The sequence below is a fragment of the Amblyomma americanum genome, chromosome 2, assembly GCF_052857255.1.
Source record: "Amblyomma americanum isolate KBUSLIRL-KWMA chromosome 2, ASM5285725v1, whole genome shotgun sequence".
Lineage (NCBI taxonomy): Eukaryota > Metazoa > Arthropoda > Arachnida > Ixodida > Ixodidae > Amblyomma > Amblyomma americanum.
In genome coordinates, this window is record NC_135498.1 from 20,331,388 (window position 1) to 20,347,841 (window position 16,454).

The window sequence follows — 16,454 nt, forward strand, 5'->3', positions numbered from 1 at the left end:
GTTTTCGCGAACAAAGGCTTGCAAGAAACGGAGAAGGGAATAAAGCGATGCGAGAGAAAGCAAACATATAATTAAGAATTTCGCCAGGCACACGTGTCACCCAGTCGGCAGTGGACAAAGCAAAAAGACAGCGTCTTTCGCGCGGCACACTATAAGGCCCAAGAAGTTTTACCACTGCATTTTTGATGCGCCCGACGCGTACATCATCACGTGAGCTACTGCGTAGTGGTTTGGCAAAATGTATTCAGTCGCCGTACATTGTCTTAAACTGTCGATTTTGCGTATTTACCATTGTTTCACATAGCACTCGGTAGCAAGTGCAACGTTAAACACTTCCCCATACTCTATAGTACTAAGCGGAGTATTTATATTTCACCAAGCAATAATTGTGGTGATTGCTATTTTCGCCCGAACCATGTCTGTGAAGTTTATCCAGAACACCAGGGTATCGTAAATATTCAACAGATACCTCATATGATAAACCAACACACGGAAGACAAAAACGGACTGAGCACGTTAAGAGGTCAACATGTCATGCGTGCACATTTTATGAGATACGTGTACTCATACAAACAGCGTGCGTTTCTCACCTGAGCATAAAGTGCGGTGCAAATTCACTCATGTTAGTGAGTATGAAGAGAAATCATAAGGCTGCAAGGCGTTCTTTGTTTGTTGATTTCTTTTTATTGGCCCCTGCCAACCTGGATACCAGGCTTTAGGCAGACGCAGTTTTTACAGAAAATCAAAGTACAGCAATAAATAAACCAGAGCTTCGAAACACATTCTTAATCAGCATAAATTCAGGACCACGAAGAAAGTGGAAGCAAGAAACAAAAGGCACAGAAATTGGTAAATCGCTATCAGCATGAAAAATTCAGAAGGTACAACAAATCGATTTATCACAGCTGTTGGAGTGTATGGACACCTGAATAATGAGACGTACTCTCGTTTCATGAAATTCGCATTGAGGGAATTTCACTTGCGCACTGTGCGCAATGAAAGCAGTCTTTAATGCTCCAATAGTCAGTAAATGGTCTAATAGTAACATTACAAAAATTTTTCTAATTATGTTGTTCAGAACGTCAGAATTATCTGATTCTACCCAGTTGTGATTATCTAGCTAAATTTTTCATTTCTGCATCAACGTTTACGTTGTAGTGCACTTTGGAACAATAGCTATGTATGTTCATGCGCCTGAACCTGACTATATCTGGCGAGTGCTACTTGCGTATCCTTTTCTAGCATTGTTCCACATGTGATCAAGATCCACTTATATTAGTGACAGGAAGCGAGGATACGCGAATACACATTCAGCCAAAGTTCTCGCGCTAACATCAAGACTGGGCGGCGCATAAGCAGATGGTGGTCCCAAATCACGTGAAATAGAACACAACAGAGTATCCCGGAACAAAAGGATGCGTAGTGCAAAAAAAAATATCATGCGGAAGTTAAGTAACAAATATATATATAGGCGCCATGACTCTCACAAGATAGTTAACCGCATTTCAGTGTACGTCGTAATAGTATTTGCTCTTTAACCGTCTCGATTAGAGACTGCAGCCTACTGCCGTGACTTTCAACAGTAAAAAATGAACGATGGCATTCTCAATTATCATTGGTCAGGCAACAAGAGCACTCTTGGTGCCTTTCCGCCCTCTAAAAAACATTCAATGGAGTTCGTATGATGCGATTGAGACCACAAATATTCGTGAATACAAATTCCTATTTTTAATCTGACACCGAAACCTCCATATATATAAAGCCAGCACAGTGGGAATAGTCAGAATTAATCTTTAAGACCTCAAAATATTCCTTATTAATGAAGGAGCAATTACTCGTTAGTGGCATATTACTCATTACGATAATTTTAGACACACGATGCAAGATAATCTGGATCTGAGCTAGTTGGTTCATATTCCACTTGAGACAGCAGCCAACGCGGGACCGCACACAGCAAGGAGACACGACACGGGACTGACAGGAGAACACACGAGGTGTCGTGCCTGCTTGCTACGCGCTGTTCTTCATTGGCTGCTGTTTTAAGTGCAATTCAGACAGTTGAAACGGTGAAAGAGGATTGACCGTTGCATTTTGTGGATTAGCGAACAAAGAGAACCTCCAAGTGAAATATGAATACGAATACCAGCAGTTTTCGCAAACTCCCAGAAAAAAATGCGATGCCCTTGCAGTGGGTGCGAAGGTAGGGTAATTCTACGCGTTCTGAACTTAAGATTTTCGCTACGCTTTGTTTAAGAAAACGGCCAATCTACCCTAGTTTAGGAGCAATAAAAACGAATACAAGAATCTTTTTACTACTCCGCTTCGCTTCATGACTACGGGGACTGCAGAGTGGTATCCCAGCGGTCCTGTTCAGAAGCACACACCGATCAGTGACGAAGAATGGGTTGCACTTACTTGACAGAAATTTTGGAGCTGTGAGAAAATACACTGTCTGATTTGGTGAGGATGGGGCTATGAGCTTCGATGCAGAATGTCCTAAATGATGGAAATGACGCAGCTTATACTTAGCTACCAACTTATAACATCAACGTGCGTACAAAATCGTCTTCATAACTTTCTACAAATTGAAGGGCAGTGCCGTATTCCAGCGCAGTGACAGCAACATGACAGAGCTTGTGCCATAAGCAAGTAATAAACAAATCATAAGCAAACTAAGTTCGAAAGCAGGAGATGAGAAAGACTTGCACGTCTAATATGACATATCATTCTGTGATGTCTGCGAATAACTAGTCTGTTGCGTTTTCTTACGCTTTAAACTCCAATTACACCCCTAGCCTCACAAAAAAAAAAAACAAGGATTTACTTCTCGTCACGCTTGTTTTTTGATAGGGTCTAAGGTGTTCACTGAGAAAGAGGAAACAAAGAAATAGGAATCTGCTATATCGCCGCTAACACCATTGAATCATCCTTCTCAACTGATTTGCCCTAAGACAGCTGTGCTCTGATGGATGCTAGTGATGTGCCGCTTTATTTAACCAGGTGAAGGCCATACGCCTTTGCAGATATCAGCAGACTAAGTATAGTATTCTAGGTGAAACTGGATGGCGCTATGCGTGCATATAGAATCGGTTAATACTTAAGAACAGAACTTGAAAGGTTACAACATGGTAAAAGGACCTGATGGTGGAAAACTATTTTTTTTTACTGTCAGTTTGTCCGAAGCTTTTTTCTGTGCCTGCTGCCGCAGCAGCATATTGGTCATCTTTCTTTTCGAAGGTTACTCAAGCCATGTTACGTCAGCACGAAACACATTGCCGCGGCGTAAAAAAAGAGAGACAAACAGGAGGTTTTTTTTCGATGTGGTAAAAATTGTCGAATCGTCGTTTTATAACTCCAATCAATGTTGGCTGTCTAGATATGCAGCCAGGGTGCTTAATACAAAAAGAAAAACGATCTGGTTTATTTACAAAGCAAGAGTCATCAGAGTTTATCCCCGAATAAAATGCATATTGTTTGGAAGCAAGAACTGCACCTTTGGGTTTCCCGTACAGCATAATTTCTAGCGCTTCAGCGATATAAATTTAGATTACTAAACAAAATAAGCACATGTGTTATGCTAGAGAATATCCTGTGAGTTTACGTTTGTGGGCGATATTTAACAAGAATAGCACTGAAGGATCCACGTTTTCGCTCTACCAAGCACGGTGCGGCCTCAGTAACAGGTACAAGCTAAGAAGTGAAGCACACTGGAAAAATAGGATGAATGAAATGAGTAGCTGCGGAAAGCCCGCAACGCCTACTTGCCCTTAGGATGCAACTTAACAGCAATTACAACTCGCAATACTATTTACCGGTATCACTACGTGACCATATTCTCTTTGCAACATTTACAAAACAACAAGCAAACATTCCACATCACACCAGTGTTGTCTTATCCATATTATTTGACTAGAAAATAAAATAAAACACGATGAACATCAACCTATGATGCGGCTCCCAGCATCAAAATGAAGGACGTTTACATGCAGTGAATGGAACTGGGTGTTGCTTATACAAAGGCAGTTTGTGCGATGCTCGAAGAGAAGCCTCAGCTTCTGACGAAGCAACCGTGGATCGAGGTACAGGCGCGCACGTGAGGGGGCAGTTGTGCCCGCGCAAGTTCGGTCAGCGTCTTGGCGTCCAGCACCAAGAGGAAGTCCGGCTTGCTGTAGTCTGTGTCGTTCACCACTGACAGAAGGACGCCTGTGCGGGGGAGGGTTTACAGATGAGTTGAAATCAGGCGAGCACTCAAAAGGAAAAACAGAATGCCGGAAACCGGTGCCATACGAGGCGAAAAGAGCAAATGAGGGCATATCATATATTATTAGCATAGGTGAAGCATTATTGTGTCCCCACTATGCTTTTCCAGGAGCTTAAATTGCACCTTGAGCCAATATCGCATCCGCAAACAGCTAGCCAACACAAGTATCTTATAGTCATAAAAATTTGCGCTATTGGTTCTTCTCTGATAAACACCGCAAATTAAAAAAAAAGCTTGAAACATTCCCCTATGCTCTCCTTGCTTTCAGTGACAGATAGATTCATGCACTATCCGTCAGGTTGCTTAACAGCTCTAGAGGCCGGGCACTAGCGAGAGATCCCTTATGTGTTTTCACAATTCATTACAGAAATTTCAGTTATCATCGAGCATTAACGACACGGTGCTACGAAGCTTAAGGATGCCAGGCTCGATCATTAAACATCTCACCGTCATCCTCAGCGACGCCCTCGGGGTTCGCGATAAAGACGGCCTCGCTGGGGAACTGTGTATCCGACTCCCTCCAGAGCTTCATATCGCGGCTCTCGATGTCCAGCTTGCATATCTGCGCAGCGCGCAACAATACAGAAAATGCTATGTGCGAGAAAGTTCGGAGGAAGTCACAACGCGGTCCTCATATTTATTCCAGCCCATAAGAATGTTTTTCGGGTGTTTTTCGGGGTTGAGATGTATTGCATATCTTCCACTCGATCCTTATTACTTCTGTCATGTTTAAAAGCCACATGAGATTGCTTTGTGCATATCGATTTTAGAGTTTGCAGTTTCTGTGGCCTGAGTATATATGATTTCTATTGAAAATACGGCACTTGCGACGTCAGAAACATTACTCGCGCAGTATAATTCCCGCTCCCAGCTTCAATAAGAAAAGTTTGAGGCGTGTATTAATGCGATGGTATTCATGTTGGTTTGTTAATAAAAATTACCGGCTTCCCTCTCGCGCAAATCCCTGGTTGGTAAAGAGAGGTCTCGCGACCTTGCGACGTCATCACAAACAGGCCATCATGGCAAGTAGACCCTGGCAACGAGATTGCGAGCTACATGGCCACCGCATCACATGGCAATGAGATCAGTTCAAATCAGTTCACTGCAATTGCCATCTGCACATTGTGGCGAAGCACATGAGCCTTACGGGAGTTTGGGTAAGAACACCCTGGGTCTCACAAGCCCCCACCTGTGGCTGTGTTTGAAACAACCACCTGCTGGGAGGTGCTTCGCGTAACCGCGGCACTACTGCGCTAGTAGTGGTATAAGGAGTCCCTGAGATCTATGAATGAGATTGAGAGGGTCAGGACTTTATCAACAGCACGTGATTAGCACTGCACGTATCATAGGGCACAGCCAAATTTGAAAACCCGAGGATCCCAAGATTTATAATTTGGCCCATCAATCAAACTTCCAAAGGACCGCCAAAAGTTTTAATGGCTGCACCCCCCCCCCCCCAAAAAAAAAAACGAATAAAGGTGGATTAGGTGGTCGGATTAGTGCAAGCTTATATTTTAATCCAGTCCAAAGTACTCGATCGTTCCAGAAAGGGATGGCTCATGCATGACATATAAGGACAATGGAACCGGTTCGAAGCGGATTGTTGGCGCGGAAATTGAAGAACCTTGGACACACACTGTAGACACCGCAGAAAGCAGTCTAAATACTATCGCAGTTTCTTTTTCAAGAATGTGGTTCAAAAGTCCGCCAAGCTTTTCCGTCGTTTCAGGCATTTAATGAAAGCTGTCATTGTTTTCAATCATTACTTCAGTCATTCAACGTACGTAGCTGTGTTTTCCGGTATTGTTTGGGACATCAGAGCAGTCTCGCACGAAGCATCGTCCCTGGCTGCGTACTCAGTTCTGATTTCGGTTCGCTGTTTTTTTTTTCTGTCCTAAAACAGTTCGCCAGTATTTTGACAAAAACTTTGTTGCGCCAGGGACAGAGGACTTCAAGAAATGTGACGTGGTGTCAAGTGAAAATAGACTAAAACCACCGGAGTTACACTTTAGTTGCCGAGTGCCCTTTTATCACCAAAGTGCCGAAATGGGCTAGTCAGAACGTACATATCGAGAAGCACCGCCAAACGGCAGGACAGGAGGATGTGAAGACGGAAGGAAAAAGGCTTAACTTTTGAAGAAGTATTAGAAAACTTAGCACTTTACTTAAGTTTAGGATTTCGTGGTAAGTCGCTGTCAGGTGCGCGGAAACAATTCCGCTACAGATGGTATCGTTTTTACTTATACACCATGCATCTTAGCCGCTCAAGCAGCTATATTAGGCTTGACCTCATTCTTTGCGCTTCATTAGTTAATTTAGACTTATTGGTAAAGTGAACACGCTACTACACAGGAAGCCCTCAGTAGATACTGCCTCAGATGAAGAAACCCAATTGAAATATTAAGATGCTCAATATGCAACAAGCCTGTCTTCAGTCACAGTGCACACGTTATAATCAAAACAATTGGGACAAGCAAAGCGATTTCAGGCTTTCATAACCGCGACTGGATCAAGCAATAAAAAAGGTAGTTGAAAACGTAGCCCATAAAATTGTCTATACAATACAGTTTTCAGAAGGCCATGCGACATATCAATAAAACGCTTGCTTTTAGAAATCAGATAACACAAGCTTTTATTCTGGAAGTTTTTTGCTGGCACAGTAAGTGGAAGCTAAGAGAAGCGTCTTGAATAGAGATATCTAATTTTTGAAGCTGCGTTGTGAGGAAGGGGGTGTTAGAAACGCTCCGTGTTCAGCTGCAGCCTTGTCTGTAGAACAAAGAACGATTTCCACTTGCGAAGTCACGGATATGCGCAAGTCAGGAACAGTTATCATGTGCGGGTTGTTACAGAAACTTGGCTATTGATATGCTGTCACATGCTGTAGCTTATACCTACTTGGGTACTGACACAGTGTTGGAGAAGGCGAGCGTAGATTAATAGCATTACCGCATTTCTGCATTCGCCGAGTCGCTCGAAGTTTCCGCTGCCGTATGTGTACCGGTAAGGCTTCCCCTGGTACTCCGGATTTATCGTTGGCAAATCGTAACCTGCACATAAATTCGCCACCACTCATTGCAAATCATTGCATGTGTATAGTGAGCACACATGAATCTACTGGGCTGCCATTCTGTCAGCTCGTTGCCAGCGCGAGTATAAAGCAGAAGCACATCAAGCTGCAGGTAATCTTAGTCTGGAGATTGCATTTTTTTTTCATAAAATCAGGACAGGCCACATCAAAGCAATTCCAGAAGATGAGGAGAATCTGTCAAGCTTTGCTACTCACGTGCATATTTACTGTCTTAAAAGCGGCACAGTGTGCTTTTTATTACACGTAAATCTAGGCAGTAAAAACGACGCAAGAAATTCTCTAGCCTCTTCGCATTAAGCAGCATTCGAAAATGCAGAATGCCGCCGAGCTGCTGCTCTGGAATGGATTTTAATGCTATTTATGCTTTTTAATGCTGGCTTAGTAGCTGCACTGTACCCGCATTTTCGATTGTGTTTTTGCATTATTTTCTGGCATCTATATTGTTCGGTACTATCGTACTTGCTTTGCATTTCCCCTGTATGTATTTCCTTCTCCTGCTTGGACATACAGCCTGTCCGCAGTATTCAATAAATAAATAAAATGAATATCTACTGGAATTTTCATTTTTGATGTCCTAGGCTGGCCTCCGACCGTCAGCTTTGCAAAAGCCATCAGCAGTCTGTCGACATGCTAATGGACGGGCTGGCTGCATCTATTGCCTCTAATATTGTTTTCTCTTTATCGCTCTCGTCCACCGCGTGAACTACATGTGGGCGCAGACTATTAGTGCACTAGCCACACCTCAGCACGAAGCCTAGGTACAGTAGAAATTGGACGAGACAAGCTTGTATTCTCTTGGAACCTCTTTGCTTGTAAGCTTGTAATCTTTTTTTCCCCTCTCCGCAAAACAGCTGCTTTCATGCCTCGCGAGGCATGCTCTTTCAGTAGTCTTGCAACGCCCTCACTTCAAGCCATCATGCCTGCTTTACTACATGAGGCCCCCAAAAATTAGCTGCTTTCCAACTGTTTAGATTTACAGGGCTCGTTGTGGCTCGTGCAGCGTGCGTACATAATCGGCGTACATGCGAAGGGTTTAAGTGGAGCGCACCTTTGCATCCCATCTCCTCGTGTGTGAGCCAGATTGTGTTGTTGTCCTGGCGGTAGGCACGCGCCTCGGTGTACTTTAGGCTTACCAGGTTGCCCTCCTTAGTGCTGCTAGCCTGTTTTATAAAGTGGGAGAAAGAAGGACGGCAAAAAATACAAATAAAACAGCATCCTTGTCCTGTCTCCAAAGAAGTCAAGATATCTCTTTCGCTGCTAGCAAAGTACGAGTACAATGAGTAAAGAAGCAAGTTTGAAATTGTTGTGCTTGCCTCTAATGTGAATTATTCTTTCCGCTTTGTTTTCTAGAAATTCCGAACACGAGAACAAGTTTCGCATACCACAACGAAAAGACATGACACTGTTTTTTTTTCTTCTCACTAGAACTTTTATACTGGGTTAGTAGTTTTGGAAAACACAGTAAAATAATGTGATGCCACTGATACTAATTTTTTTTTTTGCTGCACGAAAAAAAACTACAAGACATAGTTCATGCTTCCAATGTCCAGAATGAGCCGTGCTGTTCCCTGACTCAGAAGGATTTTAAGTCTGAGAACAACTTCTTCGGCGCACTGAGTTTCTCGAGTGCTGACGTGAGTTATTTAAGCTAATGAGGAAAAGCGGAGGAGTATTTTCTATTCTTTTTCTGAGTCACCACGCAGTGTGGCGCCAAGTTAGGAAGGAATGTTGAGCTTTTCAAAGTGCGCACCTTCGAGACGGGGATCACAAAGCGTCTGAAGTGACCCTGGCTGTCCGGATCGAAGTCTTCGTCCGTCGAGTTCCTAATCTTGTCCAAGTAGTACCTACGCGAACAAAACAGAAACACAGGAAACGAAGAAGTTCAACAACTGAACAGATACGCCGAAAGCGAATAAGTTATACAAAAGGCGAGCGCTAAGAGCCACCCAGGCAAAGAGACTAACACTAGGTGGAGGCTGCCAGCCGGAGACAGACAGGAGTCTGTGTGTACCTCATCAGTCTTTAGTTTTCTGGTTATTTTTATTTGAGTATCGAATACATTCCTGAAGAATAGGAAATAGAAATAAAGACCAAGTGCCTGAAGTTTGACGGCAAATGGAAATTTTCTTCCGCTTTAAAATTGATACACCGCTGTATAAAACCTGCTAGAAAAGTGGAAAAACGTAAAAAAGGTGCGTATCAAAATGTTAGATTTTTTCCGTGTATTTCTGGCTGAAAATCGAAGTTATAGAGGAAACTTCGTGAAACACGATAATTTATAATTTTTCTAGAAAGGCTTTGGCCCTGACAGTCTATTTATATTTTGATAGAGAATAAAATGTAGCTAAGGCAAAATAGACGGTTTCGCTTGCAATACAGACCAAAGAGAAATAAACTGATTCCTTAAAATGCTCAAGTAAAAAACGTTATCGTAGTGATTTTTCTCCTTAAACGTCTCGCACTGTCCAAAAAGAAATAACGCAGCATAATGAGTGCTACGCGTGCCACAGAGCCATCAAAAATTTTTAATACAAAGACATAGAAAAAGCGTAAACTAAAGAACGTAGAAACTACTGCTGTTGTCCTCACATCCAAATCACGTTCCGGCGACAACTCCAACACAGTTGTTCCCATCCCCCCACTTTGCAGATAACTTTCACCCTACCCTTTTTCCACCCGACTGCGGCACTTGTAAAGCCACCCCACCCACTCTAAACCATTACCTTCAGGAATGCGCTCATCCTTTCCGCGCTCCTCTCATCCATTCCTCCTCTCCCCTCTTCCTCGGAGGCCGCTCTTCTGGCTACACAGCCTGACGACCAGCTACGACTGACCGAGCGGGCCATTCTGGAGGGAGCAACCAGAAGCCTTCTGGACTAAGCTCCCGTCTCGGGGGTGTAACTGTATTAAGTAACGATTTTCTTCTTCCTCCTCCTCCTCCTCCTCCTCCTCCTCCTCCTCCTCCTCCTCCTCCTCCTCCTCCTCCTCCTCCTCCTCCTCCTCTAAGTTGAATACGGTTTCCCTCACATTTGCATACTGGGAATGGCAGATAGAGTTCTCGATGAAGCGAAATATGTAACCTAACAGTGTGCGCACACACAATGGCACAATCCATGCTGGAATTACTCGAGGAACTTTGTAGGATTGTAAGAAAAAAATTAAAGACGTGGTTCTGTAAAAACATAATTGTGAGTAATGACCCGCAAGAAAAGGTGATTAAAGCTACTTTTCATCAGGTGAAGGCGAGTATGATTGCGGCTGTACAATATAGATATTACTCTTTTTTTTTACCTTTTACAAGCTTGACATGGTTTACCCCATCTCGTACTCATTTATCGGTAATGTCTACCGTATACACTCTAAGCAGGCCGCTAAATGCTTGCTTTCATCAGTGTTTATTATAATACACATTGAAGCTTATATGCCATAATCTGCTTGGAATCCGCCAGAATCTTGGGAAAATTGCTGGTGTTTTAGCTCCGGTTAAACCTAGTGTGCACGCGATAGCGATCCACGGGTTAAACGGGTTCGTTTTAGTTTGGCCAACCCCTCGTTTGAGGAGAAGAGTCGGTCTGGTCTTGTCCTCGCTTCTTAGGCTCACTGCTGACCCGGATTGTACCATGCTACAACTTCGGGATGCGTCGACGTGGCCTCGCGTAGCCTGTATTGCGGTCTTACTGAGTACGTTCGCTGACGTTCCGCCTCTTCAATCATCGCAAATCTGCCTAGGGAACGCTTGCTTGCTGTTGTTGTCAGGAAGAATTAAAAGGGAAGTGCATAGTCTTGCCCACTGGCTCAAGCTGAGTCACAATCGCTGCCACGTGCTGAAAGTAAGAGAGTTGAAAGATAGGATAGCGAAGGCAGAAAGAAAAGACGCGCGTTATTATGTTCCAGGCCGATCCCGGAGGCAGTGCAATACCGGGCCAACCTATGGCGGAGGTGAAGCAAGCTTCAAACACTCCGCCATATTTCCAAAAATAAGTTTACTACCTTGGGTCCAAATGGGACCCGTATCAAATAATTAATCAGATATCCACTAGGAAACGCTTCGCACCCCCTGTTTATATGCAGTCGAGCAACGGCGCGCGGCGCATGCTCTACTGCGCATGCGCGGCTGTGACGTCACGGGCGGCGGAAGAGCGGGCGGCGGCTCCAGCGCTGCTGAGAAGCCCGCGGCGGCGGTGGCGGTGCACCTGTGACGTCACGCGCGGCGCTTTCGCAGTACAGGGCTCTGCCAGGCACGGCGAAATCGGCGTTACATGGCGTAGGGAAGCTAAAGCTTCAAAATGCGGATCGGCTACACGCGTCCTCCGGGTGGAGCCGGGAAGGCGTACCTGTCCAGTATGGAGGCATCTTCGTAGGCGACCATGTCGAAGACGATGTGGCCGTCCTCCTCGAAGGTATTCACAACGTGGAAAAAGAACAGGGGGTCCGCGACGAACCGCGTTCGCAAGGCAACTCCGGTGGCTCGGTCCAGCACCACGAATTTCGTCTGGAGTCCAGAGTTGTCACAGGGACCCAGCACGATCAGGACCATCCGAGGGCAGGGCAAACAGCCGTGGGCAGGAAAAAAACGAGGAAAAAGAAACGAAAAAAGAAAGCGCCTTATTGATTTGCTTATACGTGAGAGAAGAGAATAAACGGGCAAATTAACTGTGCAAGGTTTCCAAAAGCTGATACTAATGTAATCACTGAAGGATAATGATTATCGCATTTTTTGATGGTGAACTTGGCCAAAGCACCTACGGCTAACGTGCGTTGCTTTGCCATGGGATGAAATCAAAGATCTAATTTTCTTCAAAACTTTCACCCCGAACAAGCCAAGCACCTTGCCAGCGAAGGCTGTAACCGCTGGAGAAACAGTGAGCACACGCCATGGCTACAGCTACAAAAGAGACGCAGGCCTTCTTCAAATTCAGGCACGTCTTCGTATTTTTTTTAGATCTCCGCAATAAGTTACGGTAGCGGCTTCAGAGGCTAATATAAAAAAGTGTAAAATATGAATAGTAGAGCAGATCACTCTTCATTTAAGCAGGCATATCTCAGGTAACGTTTCCACCAATTTCACCACTGGTTTTCTGGCAGATGTGGATTTTGCTTCTCAAGGCTACACGCACATAGCCATTACACATCACGCTTAGAGCAGCACTTATTCTTTTTTCTCCCTCGCAGTTTTCGTTAAAGTGTTACAGATGCAACCGCCTGGAAACAGCGAGTCGCGCTTGCACTAGTTAACAGCACGTGGAAAAATGTTAGTCGGTAGATCCTAAAGGGAAGGTTGGCGTATCATCAAGTAACGAGGACACCAGGAGAGCACACGCACGCACATGATGCTGCTCCATTCTTCCTTTTAGCGTGTCTGACCAACTTGCCCAATGCTATCCGCTTCTTAGTTGGCAGAGCAGATCGTACCTTCTCCTTTGGCGCCCAGTCGAGGCAGTCCTTGAAGGAGTAGCCCTTAATGCGCGAGCCTACCAAGCGCATGGCGTTTACCAGCAGAGGCTGCTCGACGAACACCACGTAGTTGCGCGTCATGCCGAAGCTGTGGTAGTAGCTGAACGTCGTCTTCCAGCTCGACGGGATGTGGTACGCCACCGACGCTCGCTTCAGCCCTGAGCAGCCTACGCACACGTGACAACGGAGGAGAATGAATTTGTGGCACTCTGTGTGACACTCAGCACACCCCAAGCAGTAGTGATAATGACCATGTACTAGTTTTCTTGTTCTTTTGGCTCATATTTAACTGCTGCCAAAGAACGCCAGCCACAAGATTGTTTGCGAATATGCGAGAAAGAAGGTGAAAAGAAAATAGCGTTTGTGAGATACGTTCTATAAACGAAGGCATTAATTGGTGATGGTTAATGAACGAGCCTTTGAAGTGAAGCGTGATGAAGGAGACATAGCCCGTTCTACAAGAGACCTAATAGCCGTCAGTAGGTGCGTTTACAGATATTGTCTTTCAAAGGCTTAGTGACAACTAAAGAGGCCGCATCTATTAAATATGGAACAACGTTCTCAATGCAACCTAGAATAAGCACAGCAAACGCAGCCGATTGTAAAATGCATGACAATCAATTTGTGTTCCTTTAACGCCTTGGTAAATGACTTGCAGAATTTCACTTGATTCGCTGGTACCAATTCGCTCAAGTTCATGTCCACAAGCTGTCGCTGGTTATTACAGAGGTGCTCTCGCTATAAAGTACTAAACCTAATGCAGTCATCAACAAAAACAGGAACGCGAGAAGTGTCAAGACAGCGCTGTCCTGTATACTTCTCCTTGAGTTCACGTTTTCGTTGCTGGTTACATTATGTTTGATCCACACTAACTAGACCGCGTGGTTACCGTGTTAAAAACTATTATCCTTGAACACAGTGTACTCTTGGTTATTTAAAACTCGCTAAAAGCACTAGCGCTGCGAGAGTACAAACACAGGAGAAACCAGGTCAAAAGACTCAGTACTTTCTCTTTCCTTTATTTTCCTTTTCGCAGCTCGTTGCTCTTGCAATAATAAATCTTCCCAATACACAACCAGCTTCAAAGATCAACCACCTGTACCCCCCCCCCCCCCCCCCCCCACGTGCTCTTGGGCGGTGGCTAGGGCGCTCCACTGCTGAGTCTGAGGACGCGGGTTCGATCCTGGCCCTGCCGGCCGCGTTTAAATAGAGCCAAAACGTATGGTGCTCGTGTACCATGCGATGTGAGTGTTAAAGAACCCTAGGTGGTCGAAAATGAGGCCGAGTCCTCTACTACGGCGTCCTTCATAGCCATGTCGCTTTCGGACATTAAACCTGGTATACGATACCATCTTACCTTTCCCGGGCGGCGGTATTTTGATGATGTGGTACTTGAGGCCAGAAATGAAGCTCGCACCCAGATTGTAGCTGCTTCCATCCTCTTGAGTGACGGGGTGCGCGCTGGCCAGGTTCACAGATGTCAGCTTGTTCACGTCGTACTGCGATCGGCGGAGAATGCACAGACGCCCTCATCTCTGGGTTGCGAAGCTATGGCCAGGCAAAGCAGTCATAGCGCTCAAACTTTGGATGCTCACAGAGGGAGCAAAGTAATGTGCTTCCTAACAACTACTCTTTACAGAGCTGAACAACGTCAGTGACGCCGAGCCGACACGTCACCCTCTGCTGACCAAAGCAGCTTTCCAGCGCCCGCACGTGATTACCGGTTTATTTTAGTTTATTCTAAAACATACTTTGAACATTATGCGCTTCCGACCGAAGATCTCGCGTTACGCATTTTCCAGTATTTCGTACATAGATTCACACCTTATGGAGCGTTGGCTTGCTTTTCTCCGTGCGGCATTGGGACTTATTTTTTTCTCTAGAGAGCGTTTATGTTGATAAACCTCCACAAGAATGAGATGGATATTACGAAAGAGAATAGCAGTAAGGACGCGCTGTTTGCGATGATGTCATGCAGAACCTGATTATAAAGGTTTTGCAACTGTCACAATATGCAAATATAAACGTTTATTGTCATGTGCAGATTAAAACTGGCCTCTTGAAATTTCGACATCGGGCGCGCACTGTTCAGTAAGTGTTTAATCGTTGTCCACAGCAAATATTCACGAGCCGAAATTGTCTTTTACTTCTATACATCGCAATGCAGTTGTTTATTTAACTTCACAACAGGTTGAAAAATAAAACTGCAGTTTATTTGAAGCTGCCATTCATTATTTGGATTTCTAAGTCGTTTGTTTTATCTGCTCACGGTGATCTGTTGTTTTGAGGGCAAATTAAGGCAGGACCCACTCTTTGGACGGCTTCTAAAGAGTCTTGGTCGACCTTCCACATGAAGCAAGTCTCGGATGTGCAGAACAGCTCGTCGCCCAGCGCGTACACGTTGCCAAAGTTGTTGTCCGTCAAGTCACTTGGTACCAGGGCCGCGAAGAACCTGGGAATTTAGCGCATACACCTGTAACGACTACCGAGTGTTTTTACTTCGTATCTCGAGCAAAGGGAAGATCAGTACCCTGTGCCGCAACTTTTCGGCAGAAAAAAATTTAAAGGAGATCTGCTTGCATTACGCTGAGCCCTCGCGTGATCCTAAGGGCATCACTTGTAAAATGTCGGAGGCAGATTTCCAGGTTCGCTGGATGTAACTTCAGAAATCATGTAAAAATTGTACACAGATATTCACCTCCAAAGGATGACTATTTTTTCCATTTGTGTTCAATAATGTCCGAAAGCGCTCATTAAATATAGAAAAAAAATTAAGTTTCAAACTTTTCCATTTACAATTAATTTCTTTCCTTTCCATTATATCCGATAACTCATCGAGAAACGAGCACACCGATCGTTTTCTGCTCTTATCAATAACTCTCTCAGTGAAAGCAATCATAGGGGCGCTTACGTCGTCTGAAAAGCGGAATTCGACATTAGAAACAACTTTGCTGCTGCTTGTTTCTGTGTCAGTTATTTCACCACATGCACGGTGTTGTGACTGTCATCATATATTTGTCTAAGTGTCTAAAGGTACGTTCTATGGGCCCAGTTCATTCTCATTAATAGTACGGTGTACGGCACTGTAGGCACACGACTTAAGTCACGTCCAACGTATGAGCGTCATACTCTTATCACTTGTGAAACTATTACCTGCCTCAAGATGTCTATATTGAAGTGCTTAGCGTATCCATAATTGCCCCTGTCATTATTTATTTATTTATTTATTTCAGATACCCTCATGGCCGACAGAGCATTGTTGAGGGGAGCGGTACACACATTTAAGTAAATTTGTTACAAAAGGAGACAACGCATACATTGAAAAAAATTTAAAAATACCGGAAAATATACATAATTAAAAAACCCGGAAGATGAACACATATGGCGTTTGTACTATCCCTGCGAGACCACTCTGCATTACATGACCATTTACCGCTGTACGTAGGCAAAGCGTGAGCGCTTCCTCACCTAGAGAATATGTTCTTGCAGGGGTCCGGGTAACACCTAGTGCCGAACTCTGTCACGACGGGACGATTGACGGCGCTCATCTTTTTGTACGCCTCCGACTGCAGATACCGCGAGCTGTAGCGGACCTGCGAGGGAAGGGGTTACAAAACTACGTCACAAAACAACAGGGCTCTCACTTACAGC

At 44.6% G+C, this 16,454-nt stretch overlaps 1 protein-coding gene and 1 pseudogene across 1 annotated transcript in view; both read right to left on the reverse strand.

The window, feature by feature from the left end:
• Positions 1 to 688: 688 nt before the first annotated feature.
• LOC144120742 (carotenoid-cleaving dioxygenase, mitochondrial-like) overlaps positions 689 to 16,454 on the reverse strand; it is a 70,881-nt gene continuing 55,115 nt past the window's right edge. The window contains exons 3-12 of the mRNA XM_077653402.1: positions 16,272 to 16,396; positions 15,114 to 15,255; positions 14,161 to 14,302; positions 12,762 to 12,970; positions 11,684 to 11,841; positions 9,100 to 9,193; positions 8,398 to 8,509; positions 7,208 to 7,308; positions 4,709 to 4,823; positions 689 to 4,203 (exon numbers count right to left, since the gene is read on the reverse strand). Coding sequence (XP_077509528.1) covers positions 4,049 to 4,203; positions 4,709 to 4,823; positions 7,208 to 7,308; positions 8,398 to 8,509; positions 9,100 to 9,193; positions 11,684 to 11,841; positions 12,762 to 12,970; positions 14,161 to 14,302; positions 15,114 to 15,255; positions 16,272 to 16,396 — 1,353 coding nt within the window. The 3' untranslated portion in view covers positions 689 to 4,048. The remainder of the gene's footprint in view (positions 4,204 to 4,708; positions 4,824 to 7,207; positions 7,309 to 8,397; positions 8,510 to 9,099; positions 9,194 to 11,683; positions 11,842 to 12,761; positions 12,971 to 14,160; positions 14,303 to 15,113; positions 15,256 to 16,271; positions 16,397 to 16,454) is intronic.
• LOC144122317 (U2 spliceosomal RNA) lies at positions 11,235 to 11,397 on the reverse strand (annotated as a pseudogene).